Source organism: Eptatretus burgeri, chromosome 10, assembly GCF_056783735.1.
Source record: "Eptatretus burgeri isolate ZD-2024b chromosome 10, Ebu_testis_v1, whole genome shotgun sequence".
Taxonomy (NCBI): Eukaryota; Metazoa; Chordata; class Myxini; order Myxiniformes; family Myxinidae; genus Eptatretus; species Eptatretus burgeri.
Genome location: NC_140970.1, coordinates 38164780 through 38182173, shown reverse-complemented (window position 1 = coordinate 38182173; position 17394 = coordinate 38164780). Strand labels below are relative to the sequence as shown.

The window sequence follows — 17394 nt, the reverse complement described above, 5'->3', positions numbered from 1 at the left end:
TTCGTGAGTATCCAAGGACGATTTGCTTATATTTTGGGAGCGATCGGGTCAAAGGTCAAGGTCATGAATAGGTCAAAAACACTCTTTTGAGCATAACTTCCTTCATAATACAGCTATCGACATGCAACCACCGCCATATTGTTCCATGACGAGATGCGTTTCGGATATGTAGTGTCGGATTTGACGTAACGTCATCGGAAGTGCGTCTCAATGACGTCACAAGATGACGTAAATTTTCAATTTTCGATCTCATCAGTTTTGATCATACCGTTTTGTAGGACTTACCTTAAGGACGTCACACACCAAATTTGACTTCGATCAGACTGACCGTTATGACGTCATTGACGTTTGAACATGACGTTTTTCAATTGTGGCTAAAATGTCCTGATATTTTACATTCAAATATCTATATAATTTATAAAGCAAAGTCTCCCAAATCCAGGCATTAGGATCAGTACCAAAATATCTGTTTATTGATGTACAGGTTTTGCCAATTAACTCTGTAGTCAAGGTCACACTCAAGGTCAAAATATACTTGTAGGCATAGCTTCAGATCTAATAGAGCTATTGACATGAAACCAACGTTAAAACGTTCAGTGAACTACGAGCTTTCAGAATGGTAGTCCCCGATTGGACGTGACTTCCCCAGAAGTGCGTCAAAATGACGTCAAAAGATGACGTCATTTTTCAACTTTTTAATTTTTCAGTGTTTATCATTCCATTTTGTTGGACTGCCTTCAAGGAGGTTACACACCAAATTTGACGTCAATCGGACTGACAGTTGTGACGTCATGGATGTTTTAAAATGACATTTTTCAAATGTGCCCGGAAAAAAGTTGCGGCGGCGAAGGTATGCGCTCTACCGAGTGCCCATTGTAGTTGGTTATGTTTTGGATGGGATATATAAACTTTAACGTTGAGTAAATGCAGGGCAGATTATTTGGGTCCATGTTGATCATGGGGAGAAACATGACTGATGATGCACCAGGATGTTCTTTCTCTCTTGTGGATGAGATGCATGAACCCAGATCATGGGGGACTTGGGACCTTTGGCAGCAGAGATGACTTCCACAGTATCATCTGCAGAGGGCTCTGACATTTGGGTTAGTTTTTGGCTGGAAGCAGAGAGACTGGGGGATCTCTATATGTCTCTGTCTGTCTCTCTGTCTCTGTCTCGCCCCCTGCTGGTCGTGGGCGTGGCGTCATGGCGGCTCCGTGTGTGCAGCTGTGAGTGCTGTGTTGGTGCTGTTCCTATCCCCATTTCGTTTTCCCTCTGTGTCACTGTACGTGTATCATGCGTGTATCATACAATAGCATGTGCATCATGCACAGCAAGTGTATATCACGCATGTATCATGTAATAGCATGTGTGTATCATGTAATAGCATGTGTGTATCATGCAATAGCATGTGCATCATGCATGTATCATGTGTTTCATGTGAGTATCATGTAATAGCATGTGAGTATCATGAAATAGCATGTGTGCATGCATGTATCATGTAATAGGATGTGTGTATTATGTGAATATCATGCAATAGCATGTGAGTATCATGAAATAGCATGTGCATGCATGTATCATGTAATAGCATGTGTGTATCATGCGTTTACCATGTGAGTATCATGTAATAGCATGTGTGCATGTTTATCATGCATGCATCATGTGAGTATCATGTAATTGCATGCGTATACCATGCATGTATCATGTGTGTATCATGTAATAGCATGTGTAGCATGCGTGTGTCACGCATGTATCATGTAATAGCATGTGTGTATCATGCATGCATCATGTGAGTATCATACAATAGCGTGCGTGTACCATGCATGCATCATGTGTGTATCATGTAATAGCATGTGTGTACCGTGCGTGTACCATGCATGCATCATGTAATAGCACGTGTATCACGCATGTATCATGTAATAGCATGTGTATCATGTGAGTATCATGTAATAGCATATGTGTATCATGCATGTTTCATGCAATAGCATGTGCATCATGCGTGTATCATGTAAAAGCACGTGTATCATGTGAGTATCATGTAATAGCATGTGTGTATCATGCAATGGCATGTGCACCATGCATGTATCATGTGTTTCATGTGAGTACCATGTAATGACATGTGTATCATGTGTTTCATGTGAGTACCATGTAATGACTATCATGTGTGTATCATGCAATAGCACGTGCGTCATGCGTGTATCACGTGAGTATCATGCAGTAGCATGTGCGCCATGCATGTATCATGTGTTTCATGTGAGCACCATGTAATGACGTGTATCATACATGTATCATGTGTGTATCATACATGTATCATGCATGCATCATGTGTGTATCACGTGAGTAACATGTAATGGCATGTGTATCATGCATGCATCATGTGTGTATCATGCAATAGCTTGTGCATCATGCATGCATCATGTGTTTCATGTGAGTGCCATGCAATGACGTGTATCATGCGTGTCATGCATGCATCATGTGAGTACCATGTAATAACATGTGTATCATGCGTGTATCATGTAATAGCATGTGTATCATGCGTGTATCAAACAATAGCACGTGCATCATACATGCATCATGTGTGTATCATGCAATAGCATGTGCATCATGCATGTATCATGTGTTTCATGTGAGTGCCATGTAATGACATGTGTATCATACAATAGCACGTGTATCATGCGTGTATCATGTAATAACATGTGTGTATCATGCTTGTATCATGTGACTACCATGAAATAGCATGTGTGTATCATGCATGTATGTGTGTATCATGTAATAGCGTGTGTATCACGCGTGTATCACATGTATCATGTAATAGCATGCGTGTGTGTGTATCATGCATCATTGTGTATCATGTGTCATGAAATAGCATGTGTGTATCATGCATGTATCATGTAATAGCATGTGTGTATCATGCATTATGTAATAGCATGTGTGTATCGTGCATGTATATCATATCTCACCCACGTCTATCACGTGTGCATCCTATAATATATTGTGGATATCATACAATATCATGTATGTGCATATATATTGTGTGAGTGCGTATATATTGTTATGAATTCGGAATTCGATCGCACACAACATTCAGGTTCCTTTCGCTCAGATATGTCGATAAGTGCATGTTCCATAGAAAGCTCACCTTCCATTGTTTTATGGGCAGAAATCGATTGGATGCGCTGTGATTTCATTTAATAGTTGGGGAGCGATCACAACACAAAGAAAGACACCCCTCCCCCTCTTCTGCGAAGAGGAAGAAGAGCCCTCCCATCCTGAATCACAGGATATAAACAACTCCCTCCCACCCGAAGTTGAGCGGGGATGGAGCACGAGGGCATGAGTCATGCCGGAGCGGGGGAGGGGACAGATAAGAATAAAGAAGAGATCCTCTGCTGTGTTCGGGCTGGCTTTTTGTGAGCATGGCCTCTGCTTGGTCATGCTGCAGAATGGTGCCACATAACAGACCAATTGTGCATTTTGGGTGATAAGCACGAAAATTGGCACAGATGTTCTAATTTGTGTTTGGACTGGCTTTTGGACTCGGGTTGGGGTTGAGGCTTTTTAGCAGGCCTTCGGGTTCTGCTTGGCGAGGGTTGAGGCTTTTTGCTTCGGCTTGGCTTTTTAGCAGGCCTTCGGATAATGCTTGGCAATGGCTGAGGCTTTTCAGCAGGCCTTTGGGTTCTGCTTGGCTCGGTTTTCTTTGTTCATCAAAAGAGAATTGAGCTGGTTGCTCTGCTCGAGCTGCTGGTAGTTGCTTCTTGCTCTCGGTTCGTGTTGTGAGGGGCTTTGTTCATTGGAAGAGAGTTGAGCTGGTTGCTCGGCTCTGAGCTCTTTGTTCTCCGCTTGACTCCCGGCTTGGTGCGACTCCTTGGCCTCACCTTGGAGGTGGTTCTTCGAGGAAGCGACACATCGACGGGAAGGATTGGCGCCTCGTCTCACCAGCATGTGTTCGGAAGCGCGAGAGGATTCGCTGGAGCTCGGGAAGGATCGCGGCTCACGGCGATTGGATCCAGCTCACTCTCGCTGAAGCCCGGGTCCGAACAGCTTGAAGACCACACGAGGTGAAGAGGTTTGAGATTGGTTCTGGGTTTCAGCTCATCTGTCCTCTGAGTTGAAGTCCTTATTAAAGGCATCAGCCACCATTTCTTGGGTGTGTGTGCATACGAGTGTTTGTGGGCCCGTCTAATAAGCAGGAAACTGTTAAGTGCCTATGTTGCATTCGCTTTGCATTTCATCATAGAACTCGGCTGTAGGTTTTTGCTCGTGTCTTTTTCCCCATCCCCCCCATTCATTGCATTGCCTGTGTTTAAATAAATGTCCCCATTGTTAAATGTCACCTGCTCGTTGCGTCCCTTCCTCACATTGACTGCCATAGAGCGTTCGGAATGTTAGCTGGCTGTTTATAAGCCGATGAAACGTACATCTGGTCCGACGGGACTTGGCGATATAAAACCGCTCAGCAATTGCATGCGGAAGGAGAGACAGAGACAGAGAGACATAGACAGAGAGACATAGAGAGACAGACAGAGAGAGACACAGACAGAGAGAGACACAGACACAGAGAGAGAGAGAGAGAGAGACAGAGAGAGAGAGATACAGGGAGACAGAGAGACAGAGAGACAGAGAGACAGAGAGAGAGAGAGACAGAGAGACAGAGAGACAGAGAGAGAGAGAGAGAGAGAGAGAGAGAGAGAGAGAGAGAGAGAGAGAGAGAGAGAGAGAGACACATAGCAATGTCAACTATGCGCGATGGATCCAAGTTAAACTCCGAGATATGATGTCACTTGAGCAACATCATCCAGATGTGGCCAGGGATTTTCACAAAGGGAACTTCATTATCCACAAGTCTGGAAGAGAATTCTCTGCCCTGGCAATCGACCAAGCCCTAGAGCAAAATAATGCAGTCATCAAAGGTGACGGAGGAGCAATTGGGTTGACAGAAGACCCAACAGCACTTCGTAGGTGGATGGTCGCTGGACCTGAAGTGAGTCGTCTTGTAGCTGGATACCAGGCTATGTCTGGTATGAAAGATGCAATCAACAACAGCAGACATCATGAGCAGACACTGAGTGCCCAGAAATCTTTCTTTGAAAAGGTGAAAGCACTCTCTGCAGTAATGCAGGAGATGGGCAACCCGTTCCAAAAAGAATCAGCCACCTACTGGTACTAGACATGAAGAACATTGCAGACCCAACTCGAGCCGAAATGGTAGCTGCACATCACCAGCGGGACAAAGAGCAGTTCCATTCATTCATGGAGGGGCTACAGAATGAAGGTGAATGTCCTTTCTATCATCCAATCAAGAAAAACATTGTTTCTTTCTTAAAACAAGAGCAAGCTGGGGGAAGTTCGAAGGAGAAAGTCCTGAAAGATGACTGTCAGCTGTTCTCACCACTGTTCATCTCATGCCAGAACAGGCAGTGTGACTTGCAAGAATTCTTTAAGCATGAGAATCAGTCACACCCTGCATCTCTCAGTGATAGCAGCAAGCTTCATACATGTCAGAAGTCACAGCTGGCTGAAATTCTTGAAGTGCAAGTGAACATTCCAGACAGAGAAACAAGGGGAGATGCAGTCATCATTGATGGCTCAGCACTTATCAATGCCCTACCTCCACGCACTTCAAAAATATTTGACGACTATGCTAAAGAAGACATCATCCCAACGGTGGAATCCTATGGTGCCAGGTACGAGAGGGTGGACGTAGTGTTTGATGTGTACAAGAAGTCAAGTCTGAAGTCCGGGGCAAGGTCGAAAAGGGGGCAAAGAATCAGAGGAAGAGTGACAGGAACCAGAAAGACCCTAAGTAACTGGAGAAGCTTTCTTCAAGATGACAGCAACAAGACTGAGCTGTTTCACTTCCTTGCGGAAAAGATGTGTGAAGCACAGACGACAAGCACAGTCATTGTCACAAAAGGAGAAGATGCCATTAGCAACACAAGGAAGTCACTGCTGCTGTCTCCATGTTGTCATGAAGAAGCTGACACTTGAATATTTGTACACGCCAGGGATGCAACGACGGATGGTAGCAAGTCCATTATCATTAAGGCTAATGACACGGACGTACTCGTCGAAGCAAAATCTGAACTGCCATCCTTACAGGAACTCGGTCTTGAGAACATGTGGATTGCCTTTGGCGAAGGAGCCAAGGCACAATTGATTCCAGTCCATGAGGTAGTTTCTGCAATAGGGTCTGAGAAAGCTCGAGGGATCCCATACTTCCATGCGTTCACTGGATGTGACGTCATGTCTGCCTTCCGCGGTAAAGGGAAGAAAACTGCATGGCAGATTTGGAACGTCTTTGATGATGTTTCTGAAACATTCACCAATCTCAGCCAGCATCCAATATTGATTCGTGATCTTGACCTGCAGAGGCTGGAGAGATTCGTTGTCCTCATGTATGACAGATCAAGCACATCCACTGGTGTGGAGTGAGCAAGACTGAATCTCTTTGCCCGCAAGCAGAGACCATACAACTCAATTCCACTAACACAGGCAGCCCTCAGAGAATATGCAAAGCGTGCGGCCTATCAGGCTGGGATCATCTGGGGCCAGGCAACCATCTCCAGTCCAGACACGAGCAGTCCCGCTGAATAGGGATGGACACAGAAAGGAGAGACATGGCAGATATGTTGGACAACACAACCCCCTATTGCAGCCAGCTGTCAGGAACTGAACAAGTGTTCCTGTAAGAAAAATTGCAACTGGAGATGCAAGTGCTTTCAGTCAGGGCTCCCCTGCACAGCACTCTACAGCTGCATATGTGGACAGTAGCAGCTCGAGGAACATTCACATGGTATGCATAACTTTGAACATTTACTCGCATGGGCCCGGTTGCAGAAAAGCCTGAGCTTCATATGACAATCATTAAAGTGGTGCAAAATCAGAAAAAGTGCGTGTCAGGGGGCTTTAAAAAGCAGGAAAATCCACTCCAGTAGGCTTGAAAACATCGGTATCCACACCAAGATCATGCAAATCGGACAACTACAAATACTTCGAAGCAAAAAGTCAACTTTGAGAGGCTAACCTAGCGGCCATCTTGAAAAATGGCCGCCATCTTGGATTTTCAAATGGCCAATCAGGCAGATTTGATTAGAATCCCCTGGAGAACAAATGTGCCAAATTTGATGTTTGTATCATCATTTGCACAATTCCTCTAAAAAAAATTGCTGTTATCTGCCCCACTAATTACCGCAGGCTGATCGGTGGTCTTTCTGTCTTCCACCAACTCCTCTCCAGCCTCGCCCCCCTGCTCTCTCTGCGATTCGTCCCCACCACATTTCCGCAGGGCGCTCAATGTCCGCAAACAACCCCCTTCTGGTAAAACGACAAAAATCACGAATCACTGCTCACCTTCACTCTTTCATTCCTCTTTTTTTCCCACCTTTAGAATAAACTCCCTCACTCTGTTCAATCCCATTCTTCCCTCCAGGCTTTCAAAACAGCTGTTCACCACCACCTCTTATCATCCCCCATCCAAATCCTCGATCTTTTCTACCCCCGATAATCCACCCAAGCCCACCTCCTTCATATTCCCTGCTTTCCTTCCTGAAAGTGCCTGTAATGTCCATCTTGTATTCCCCATGTTCCCCATCCAATCCCTCTCCCTTCCACAGATCTCCTGATGTCTCTGTTCCCCACTGTTTTGTCCTTCCTACTCCCGCCCCTCTTGTCTCATGCCTCCCTTGCTGTGCGTTGTGTGTTAGCTCTCACACGAGCCCCGACAAGGTATACAAAAAAAAATCATTGCATCTCACCTCCACTCATTTGTTCCACTTTTCCCCATCTGTGCAATCAACTTCCACATCCCCTTCCATCTCATTCCTCCCTCCAGGTCTTCAAGACAGCTGTTCACCAACATCTCCGATTGTTGTCAATCAAAACCCATGATCTTTGCTTCCCTGGTTAACCCCACCAAAATCTCTACTCCTTCCAGTTTTCCCTTCTTGGAGTTTCCTTCTCTGTTTTTGTCTGTGACATCAGGTCAGGTCAGGTATGGGAGCATGCGCCAGAGCAGCACGTCGCTGCGTCCACTTTCCTCCAGTCCTCCAGGGGCTTCCGTCTGGCCATCCCCCAGGCAGATGCCTGGCCCATCCCCATCTCCTTGAGATGCCGATCAACCTGCTGCAACCATGAGGCACGTGGTCGGCCCATTGGCCCCCTCCACTCACGAGACTCCCTCGTTGAGAAAATCTTGTGAGCAGGATCAGCGTCAGGAAAACGAGCCCCATGTCCATACAGCCGCAGCTGATGCTCACGGACTATGCAGGTAACAAATCTCATTTTAGTCTCTCTCAGCAACCGCTCGTTGAACACAAAGTCCAACCAGCGATAGCCAAGGATTCTCTGAAGAGACCTGGTACCAAAGGAATTAAGTCTCCGTCTCAGATCCTTGGTCAGAGTTCAAGTCTCACATCCATCGAGTAAGAGTGGAAGCACCAAGGACCTGAAGACTTGGACTTTCATCCTCCCGCACAGGTACCGGCAGCGCCACACCCCATTATCCAGTGAATCCATGACTCCCCAGGCCCGACCCAGATGTCGATTGACCTCTGACTCACAGCCGGCAGAGACATGAATATCACTGCCAAGGTAAGTGAATCTCTCCACGGCTTCAACATCCTCACCACAAACAGGCAAAGACAGGACAGCAGCATCCCAGATGTCATTGAAAGCCTGGATCTTAGTTTTGACCCAGAAAACCCATAATCCCAGTGGCTCAGACTCCTCATTCAGCACCTCGAGGGCCCCCAAAAGGATATCTAAAGTCTCCACAAAAATGACTGCATCATCAGCAAAATCAAGGTCAGAGATCTTGACATTCCCAAATGATGTACCACAGCTTGATCTTTCCAACATCCTCCCTGGAATCCAGTCCATACAAGTGCTGAAAAGTGTGGGGGCCAGTACACACCCCTGACAAACTCCAGTAACAACTGGAAATAAGTCAGAGATGGTACCACCACATCTGACAGAGCAGCGTCACCCCTCGGTAGTTGTTGCAGTCTTGGCGATCACCCTTCCCTTTCCAGAGAGGAACAACAAGGCTCCTCTTCCAGTCAGTTAGGATGATGCCTGTTAGGGTGCATTCAATGCACCGGGTTAGGGTGCACAGAACTGCATTCAATGACACGAGTGCAGCATTTCCCTCAGCCTTGAGAAGTTCAGCAAGGATGCCACAGATCCCAGGAGCTTTGCCGTTTTCAACCGGTTCACCGCAGCCTGTTTCCACAAGCGAAGGTGGACCACAGTTGATTGGCGGGTCAGCAACAGGGATTGTAACACCCCTGACGTCCAACTCGCCAGCTGGTGGATCAGCCTGGTACAACCACTCAAAGTCACCGGCCCAGTAGGCCTTCACTTTGGACTCCTCTGTCAAGAGCCCACCACCCTCTGCTCTCACTGCAGTACACCGAGCGATGGGCTTGGATGAACGCAATGTACGAATTCCCCTGTAAGCAGGGGATCTGTTACATCCTGATTCATTAAGTGAGCTGAGCTCTTTCACGAGCCGTGACTATGTATACAAAAAAAAAACTTTTCTGGAAAACCCAAATTTTGAAATGATTGCTCTGAGGGCGTGATTTCCCCCTCCCCCCCCCAAAAAAAGTTAGTGTTGAGCACTGCAATAACCAATAAAAGCCAATCAACATAAAGCAACAAAACAATCAAATCAATGTATTTTACATGTTTTGACATTGCCAAACTATTTCATCGTGAATCGTTGCAGTATTCCTTTCTTTTGCCAATTCTTTGTCCGGACTCAGTCAAAATGTGGAGTTCGCTGTGGGCATGTGCAGATGCTGATCGTGGTGGAAGGGTGGGACTGGGCATAGAGCATAACAATCTTTGGGGTGTGGACACACTTCATGCCAAGTTTGAGACTCGTGGGTCAAAGGGTGTGGCCAGTAAAGTGAAACACACAATATATATATATATATATATATATATATATATATATATATATATATATATATATATATATATATATATATATATATATATATATATATATATATATATAATTATGGGGGTAGATGTAAGGATTTAATAGGGAAGTTAGCATTGTATAGTGCAGCATGGTCCATGAACGAGTAGAAGCATCTCGATGGAATTAAGTTAGGAGATCTGAGTTTAAGCGTTACGTGTCATCGCACGAGGGGTGGTGTGTGGTTAATTAGCTTAGGGAGTAAAAATAAGTTCCCCGGTACATGACTGCCCTCTGTGATTTTCCCTATGTTTTTTTATATTTCAAGCCAAGCCGTAAAGCTCGGGAACGAGTACCTGAAACGACAACAAACCGGAGAAGCCCAACCTTCCCAGGTTTGGAGGCGAGCAGGCCATGCCCCGGCGGCACAGGACAGAGAGAGTGATAAAAAGAGAGGATGGTTGGCTGGCGCAGAGCAAGGAGGTTCCACATCAATGGGAGATTCCAACATGTCAACAACTTGCATTCATAGAGGAGGTTCGACATCAATGGCAGATTCCTGCATCTCCACAAATTGCATTACTTGAGGAGGTTCCACATTTCCACTTGCATTCTTTGAGGAGGTTCCGACTGGATGGGATGCGAGCAAAAGGAGTGATCAAAGGCGCAGGAGAGACAGGTGTATTTTTGCATGTGTGAAGTGTGGAAGGCTCCCGTCTGGTTCAGCAGAACGCGCAAACGAGGCAGGTGGCACCTTTAAAAAAAGAGGAAGGCATGCACAGTTGGAGCCTTCATGTGGAAAGCTGCGATAGAAGCGCCACTGTGTGCGTGTGAGCTTTGTGACAAGTCACGGCACCATTTTGCCTTTGTGTTCAGGTGCTGGTGGAAGCGCTCTCCTCTTCCGAGTTTGATGAGGACCAGCCCTGGGCCAGGCTGAGTACCAGTTTACTTAAAAAGACGGGGGGTGGGGGGTATTTTCATTTTGTCATCCTTTGTCTGTGTTATTGGCTGGTGTGCGAGGCCTCGACCATAGGGTTATTTATTTATTCATTATTGCTATCATTTCCTTTCCATTATCGTCTTTGTAAATATTTATGCATTAAATGTGGTTATTTTGAAGCAACTATTTGTGTAATTGTAGTGGGTTCTGGATAAACCCCCTTGATCTGTTTGTGTGCAGACCCCGTGCTCCTCCCGGGTGGATCGCCTCTCCGCCATTATGCTCATTAATGCGTGTGCATTACTCCCCGAGTCTCGGTTATAGCCTTCAAGGGAGAAGCTTTGCCATCCGTCCAGGTAGGGTTTTAACTCGGACCCTGGACGCAACAATATGCGATTGAAATAATTGCTGAACTGACATTTGTGTTCTCGGGATAAAGTTCCTTTTTAACTTGTGGGTGTAGCACAATGTTTATACATATACGAGTTTTCTTTTTTGAACTCACCTGTTCAGAATTTAGTCTTTTCTTGAGGAATTCTTTTAGATATTCGCATTCTTGGTGGCACGGTTGTTTCATGAACAGTGAGCTATCTCCCTGATGCGAGGTATGAAAATGCTTTTTGGCTTGGGAAGAGGTCTGTAACATGTTCAACTTGTTTCCTACCATCCCTTCACCAACTGCAGTGTGAGGTGAGCCGCCTTCTTGCTGTGAGAGTTCATTCGGAACAGCCCCTTGGTCTTCCCCTTGCTTTGATCTGACTGAAAGTCTTCGGTTGCCACCCACCATGACAGCAGGGTACCTTTCTGGCAAATCACACTTGTGCTTAACATGGCACTTGTGTTTGTTTACACCTCCGAGTGCATCTGAAAAGAAACGCAGCAAATTAAAATGTGATTTCATAAGAGATCATCTATTTATTACATGTATGCCAGGGTTGGGAGTGGGTTGGGAGGAGGAGGAAATGGGGTCGTGGTCGTCGAAATTCCAACACTTTGCACATAATATATACATGGCCACTTAAAAGACATTCATTTGCATCCAAAATCGATTTTCATGGGAAATACCAGGAAATAGGCTGGAGGGAGAACTGCAGTCATCAAAGTAGATACTTTCCTTTGTGCACTCAACGACCAGCAGGTCTTTGCACTGGCGATGGCAGTTAACTCCACAGTCTGTGGAATATATATTAACTGTGAGGGTGGGACCTCTCCAAAGCCATCACATTATAAAAGGCAACTGCTGTATTTCGTACATCTGAAGTGAAAAATAAATATCCCATTTGTTTGAATACTAATCATAAAATATTCCACTGTACACATTGATACAACAAGCGTTTTGCCAAAAAATAATTGATTAAATAGGGCCTGGTGTTGGCTTAACCGTTAAGATTTGCTGAGGTCTTAAGTTCAACCTGTAGGTCTGTTGAATTAACAAGTATGGTTCGTTCAGTCTGTCATCCTTCCGAGGTTAGCAAAACGAGTACGAACAGGCTGGTAACAGGGACATTGCACCAGCAGCACAAGTGTGCCCCCCAGAGAATCAGGCAGCCTCGCAGCCATAGGCTGCATACAAATTAATTAATGAAATGCAGGACACATCACCAAATATATTATTATAATCGAAGTCCAAAGAGTTAACCGAGTGTTGTTTCCACTCTACATTCAAAATGTGCAAAGTCATACAGCCGTATTTGGTTGGTAGGATATTGTAAGGGTGTGCACACGAGCGTGTGAGCTGGCTAGCTTGGGTTTGCATCTTGGCCCAAATATAGTGTCATCCTGGTATTCTGGTTGCAGGCCAAGGCCTCAATGTATGTGCCGTCCTTCGGATGGACGTTGAACTAGACGTCCCATCTGCTTGTATTAGGTTGTGATGTGAATGTTAAAGATGCCATGTGTCCTTCATGAAAAGGAAGCAAACTATCGTTGACACCCTGACAAAATTTTCTGCTCTAACCTACAGGGGTGGGGGGGGGGGGCATTGCATCAGTGGCATAACAGTGCTCCCAGGGATGACACATGAACCAACGATTATGTGCTGTACACAAAATGATGCTGATACCAATGATAAGTTTCTTTGCGAGGAGTATTTAAACATTTTTTTTTTAGGACTGAGGTATTTGTTGGCACTGTTGATCTGCAGTGTTTTGCACAAGCTTACATGCATGAACATATCATAAGTTTCACTAATCTTAAACATTGTTTGTTGTTTCAGAGTATAATCCAGAAATCCATTACATTGTACCATGATGGATCTTAGTAAACTTGAGCATTGATGTGCATTAAACTTTTTTATGGAAAGAATGTGCCAGCTACAAAAAAAGTAATTAAAAATCCACAAACAGATGGTGGCCGTGTATGAGAAGGAAGGGTACACCCTCATTTCATGGAAGCTAAAGGGGTAGCATGTGTGCAAATGCCTTTAAGATGATCCCAGCTGAAGAAAACTGACAGATCCAACTAAACCACAAACTGTTGCTGGGATTGAGTTATTAATCTTGGAGGATCCCTGTTGGATCTTGGAGGTGTCCACTGAAATATCCATAGAGCATGGAAAGAATGTCATAGAATAAAACTCTGCTCACACTGTCCCGCTGTCACCTTGTTCTTCCATGAAATGAAAATTTTGGTTAAAAAAAACAAAAAACCTGACATATTCTGCACACAGTCCCAAATGAACACCCAAGGATCAAACCCAAGCCTTAGTTGGTTCTTTTCTTCTATACACAATCTAGGCTCTTGTATGAGCAAGGTGGCATGGGTTAGAGGGCAACATACTGAGAGAGAGAGAGAGAGACAGAGACACAGAGACACAGAGACACAGAGACACAGACAGAGACAGAGAGACAGACAAACAGAGAGACAGAGACAGACAGAGAGAGAGACAGAGAGAGAGACAGAGAGACAGAGAGACAGACAGAGACAGACAGACAGAGAGAGACAGAGAGAGACAGAGAGAGACAGAGAGAGACAGAGAGAGACAGAGAGAGACAGAGACAGAGACAGAGACAGAGACAGAGAGAGAGAGAGAGAGAGAGAGAGAGAGAGAGAGAGAGAGAGAGAGAGAGAGAGAGAGAGAGAGAGAGAGGACAGAAGAGGGAAGGAAACAAAGTATTCTGCAAGTAGATGGGAGAGGGTTAATGGGGGTATAAAATATAACTTTTGGGGATTTATTTATTTATGAACACCACAGAGGGTCGAGCCCAAAACCTCGGAGGACCCACTGGGTGAAAAAGCCAAGAACAAGTGGAGGTACATTCAAAGTACACCAAACAAACATAAATCCTCCAGCATGCGACATTGCCAGGGAGATTTTGGCGTAATTAATTTCTTAATCATTTGACTAATAGCATTCCAAAACCACCACCGGTTTCATCCAAATGCACAACTTTGAAAACTAAGTAATTAATCAAAAATGAAAAATTAATCGATTAATTAATAAATCAAAAATATCCTTTATAGCCAAATCACTTGTTCACTGTTGTGTCCAAATATGCTCCAAGCTCAAAATATGCCCGATATATTGCCAGGATGAGAAATAAAATAAATAAGTAATTATTAAATCGATATTAATTAAGTAATTAATCAATTAATTGATTTATCAAAAAATAAAAAACATTATTTTTGCCAAAGCACATCTTCCAAACTCAAAAGATAGCTGAGATATCGCCCGGACAAGCAAGAAAGAAAATAATTAATCGATTAATTGATGAATCAATATATCAAAAATACTCTTTGTAGCCAAATCACTTGGTCACTGTCTTGTCCAAATATCAGCTTCTGGCTCAAAAGGTGCCTGAGATATTGCCAGGATGAGAAATAAAATAAATAAGTAATTAATAAATCGATAATAAGTAATCAATTAATTGATAAATTAAAAAAAATACCGTTTTTGCCAAAGTATATCTTCACTTTTGACCCTAAATTTCAGCTTCCGAACTCAAAGGATGGCTGAGATATTGCCTGGACAAACAAACAAGAAAACAGAATACTCCCTTCCTTCAGTGCCTGGCGATGACTTCATTCATCCCCTGGATATGGAATTCGGAAGGACCGGTGTCCAATAAAAGGATGACCTCAGGTGGTTCTTTGCACACTTTCAATTCACATGCAAATTTAATTGAGTGATCTAATGGTCCTTTTAAAATTTAACAGGACTAGTGCTGTGCCCGTTCGAAACGTTCACATCTATCATTGCAGCAGAAGAAAAACTGTATTTTTGGAATAAGCAAAATTTTAATAACTATGGTATTCAACATGAGCGTTAAGATTTTCAAAATAGTTGATAACTAAAAAAAAGTTTTTTTTTTTTTTGACTGCACTTCCTCGGGTCCCCATCAATATACCCACCAAGCTTGAAGTCAATCAGATCAACGGTTGTCGAGAAAAGTGAATAACAAGCTGGGAGGCGACGATGGTTCGTGGGCATTATTAAACAATGCCACGATAGGTACAATTGAGTGAGTGGAAGCTTTTGAGGAAGCCCGACCATAAAACCTATCTCTTCCGTCAAAATTGACCAAATCAAATCGTATTTTTTTATATGTTGTACTTATGGACATTACGCACAGCTTCTAGGAAATTAAATTGCGAGAAAAAAAAATCAATAAAAAGCTCAAGTGGGCGTGGCTGACAACAAGGGGCATGGGATGCCCTTCATACAAAAAGACACAACAAGACCATGATATCTAGCTTGTGTCCAAGTTTCATCAAGATCGCATCAAACGTCACCGATATATGCTCTGGAGAGAGTCACAGACAGACAGACACACAGACAGACAGCAAAAATAGTGGTCACTGCTGGCACCCGCGAACCAATATTCTTCAAAGTAGCCACCCTTGATGACAGCTGTACACACTCTTGGCATTCTCTCAACCAGCTTCATGAGGTAGTCACCGGGAATGCTTTTCCAACAGTCTTGAAGGAGTTCCCACAAATGCTGAGCACTTGCTGGCTGCCTTTCCTTCACTCTGCGGTCCAATTCTTCCCAAACCATCTCAATTGGGTTCAAGTCAGGTGATTATGGAGGCCAGGTCATCTGATGTGGCACTCCATCACTCTCCATGTTCAAATATCCCTTACACAGCCTGGAAGTGTGTTTTGGGTCATTGTCCTGTTAAAAAACAAATGATGGTCCCACGAAGTGCAAACCAGATGGGATGGCGTATCGCTGCAGAATGCTGGTTAAGTGTGCCTTGAATCCTAAATAAATTGCCGACAGTGTCACCAGCAAAGCAGCCCCACACCATTACACCTCCTCCTCCTCCTCCTCCATGCTTCATGGTGGGAACCACACGTGCAGAGATAATCCGTTCACCTTCTTTGCATCTCACAAAGACACGGTGGTTGGAACCAAAAATCTCTAATTTGGACTCATCAGACCAAATGACAGATTTCCACTGGTCTAATGTCCATTGCTCGTGTTTCTTGGCCCAAGCAAGTCTCTCCTCCTTATTGGTCTCCTTCAGTTATGGTTTCTTTGCAGCAATTTGACCATGAAAGCCTGATTCACGCAGTCTCTTCTGAACAGTTGATGTTGAGAATTCTGTTGTAATCTGACATCTTGAACTATGTGAAGCATTTACTTGGGCTGTTTATTGACGATTTCTGAGGCTGTTAACTCTTATAAACTTGCCCTCTGCAGTGGAGGTAAATCTGGGTATTCCTTTTCTGTGGCGGTCCTCATGAGAGCTAGTTTCATCATCACGCATGATGGTTTTTGCGACTGCACTTGAAGAAACTTTATGAAATTTTCTGGATTGACTGACCTTCATGTCTTAAAGTAATGATGGGCTGTCCTTTCTCTTTGCTTTGTTAAGTTGTTCTTGCCATAATTTGGGCTTCGACAAAACAGACAAAATAATGGTCTTTCACCAAATAGGTCAATTTCCTGGATACCAGCCCTACCTTGTCACAATACCAATGATTGACTCAAACACATTAAAGGTCCCTTGACACTCAAAACTTTCTGGTTATTTATATATTAACTTGACCTTCCTCGTGAAGAAATCACCCGTTTCTTTTTTAAAATCAAAAATGGGATAATTAGACCAATACTTTGAACATTTCTGGTGCTTTTCACAACTTGCTATGCCCCGCCCCTTAAAAAAAGTTGACTTCAGCGAACCGCAGCCTCCACGTCATCTGCAGAAACTGGCACAGAGTGGATTGACTAGATGTCGCGTGCCGTATAAAGTTCATACAAATGCATTGTGCACATGTGTTTGCTATCTCACTGATCGTCTTAATTCCTGTGATTGTTTCGCGGAAAAGAAATTCTGCTTCTGAGCCGTGTATACACAATAATCACGAGGCAATTATTTATCCCTTTACCACCTTGTCGTAGTCGTGTACAAATCCAATAAATGTATGCACAATAAAGGGCTATACCATGTCCACAAAATATAAAATGTGAATGTTGAACCTTTCCATTAAAAAAGAAACTTACAGGGACATAAAAGTAAAATACGAAAGATTAATATTGCATAATTTCAAGGCGCAAGGAGATAATTTTAAAATCAAACAATGTG

The 17394-nt window shown here is 44.0% G+C and overlaps 1 protein-coding gene and 1 long non-coding RNA gene across 10 annotated transcripts in view; one reads left to right on the top strand and one right to left on the bottom strand.

The window, feature by feature from the left end:
- LOC147018345 (uncharacterized) overlaps nucleotides 1-13452 on the top strand; it is a 15026-nt gene extending 1574 nt beyond the window's left edge. For 4 of the 5 annotated variants that reach the window (XR_015062336.1, XR_015062334.1, XR_015062338.1 and 1 more), the window contains 2 exons: nucleotides 11104-11219; nucleotides 11548-13452. This is a non-coding gene — a long non-coding RNA (uncharacterized LOC147018345). Of the gene's footprint in view, nucleotides 1-1014; nucleotides 1104-11103; nucleotides 11220-11547 lie in introns of all 5 variants that reach the window. The other variant, XR_015062339.1, reaches the window with a different exon arrangement.
- The window catches only part of LOC147018344 (ras guanyl-releasing protein 3-like), an 88557-nt gene that overhangs the window by 1544 nt on the left and 69619 nt on the right, over nucleotides 1-17394 (bottom strand). For all 5 annotated transcript variants that reach the window (XM_085897915.1, XM_085897914.1, XM_085897918.1 and 2 more), the window contains 2 exons: nucleotides 11929-12036; nucleotides 11369-11727 (listed from right to left, as the gene is read on the bottom strand). In XM_085897915.1, coding sequence (XP_085754041.1) covers nucleotides 11369-11727; nucleotides 11929-12036 — 467 coding nt within the window. The remainder of the gene's footprint in view (nucleotides 1-11368; nucleotides 11728-11928; nucleotides 12037-17394) is intronic.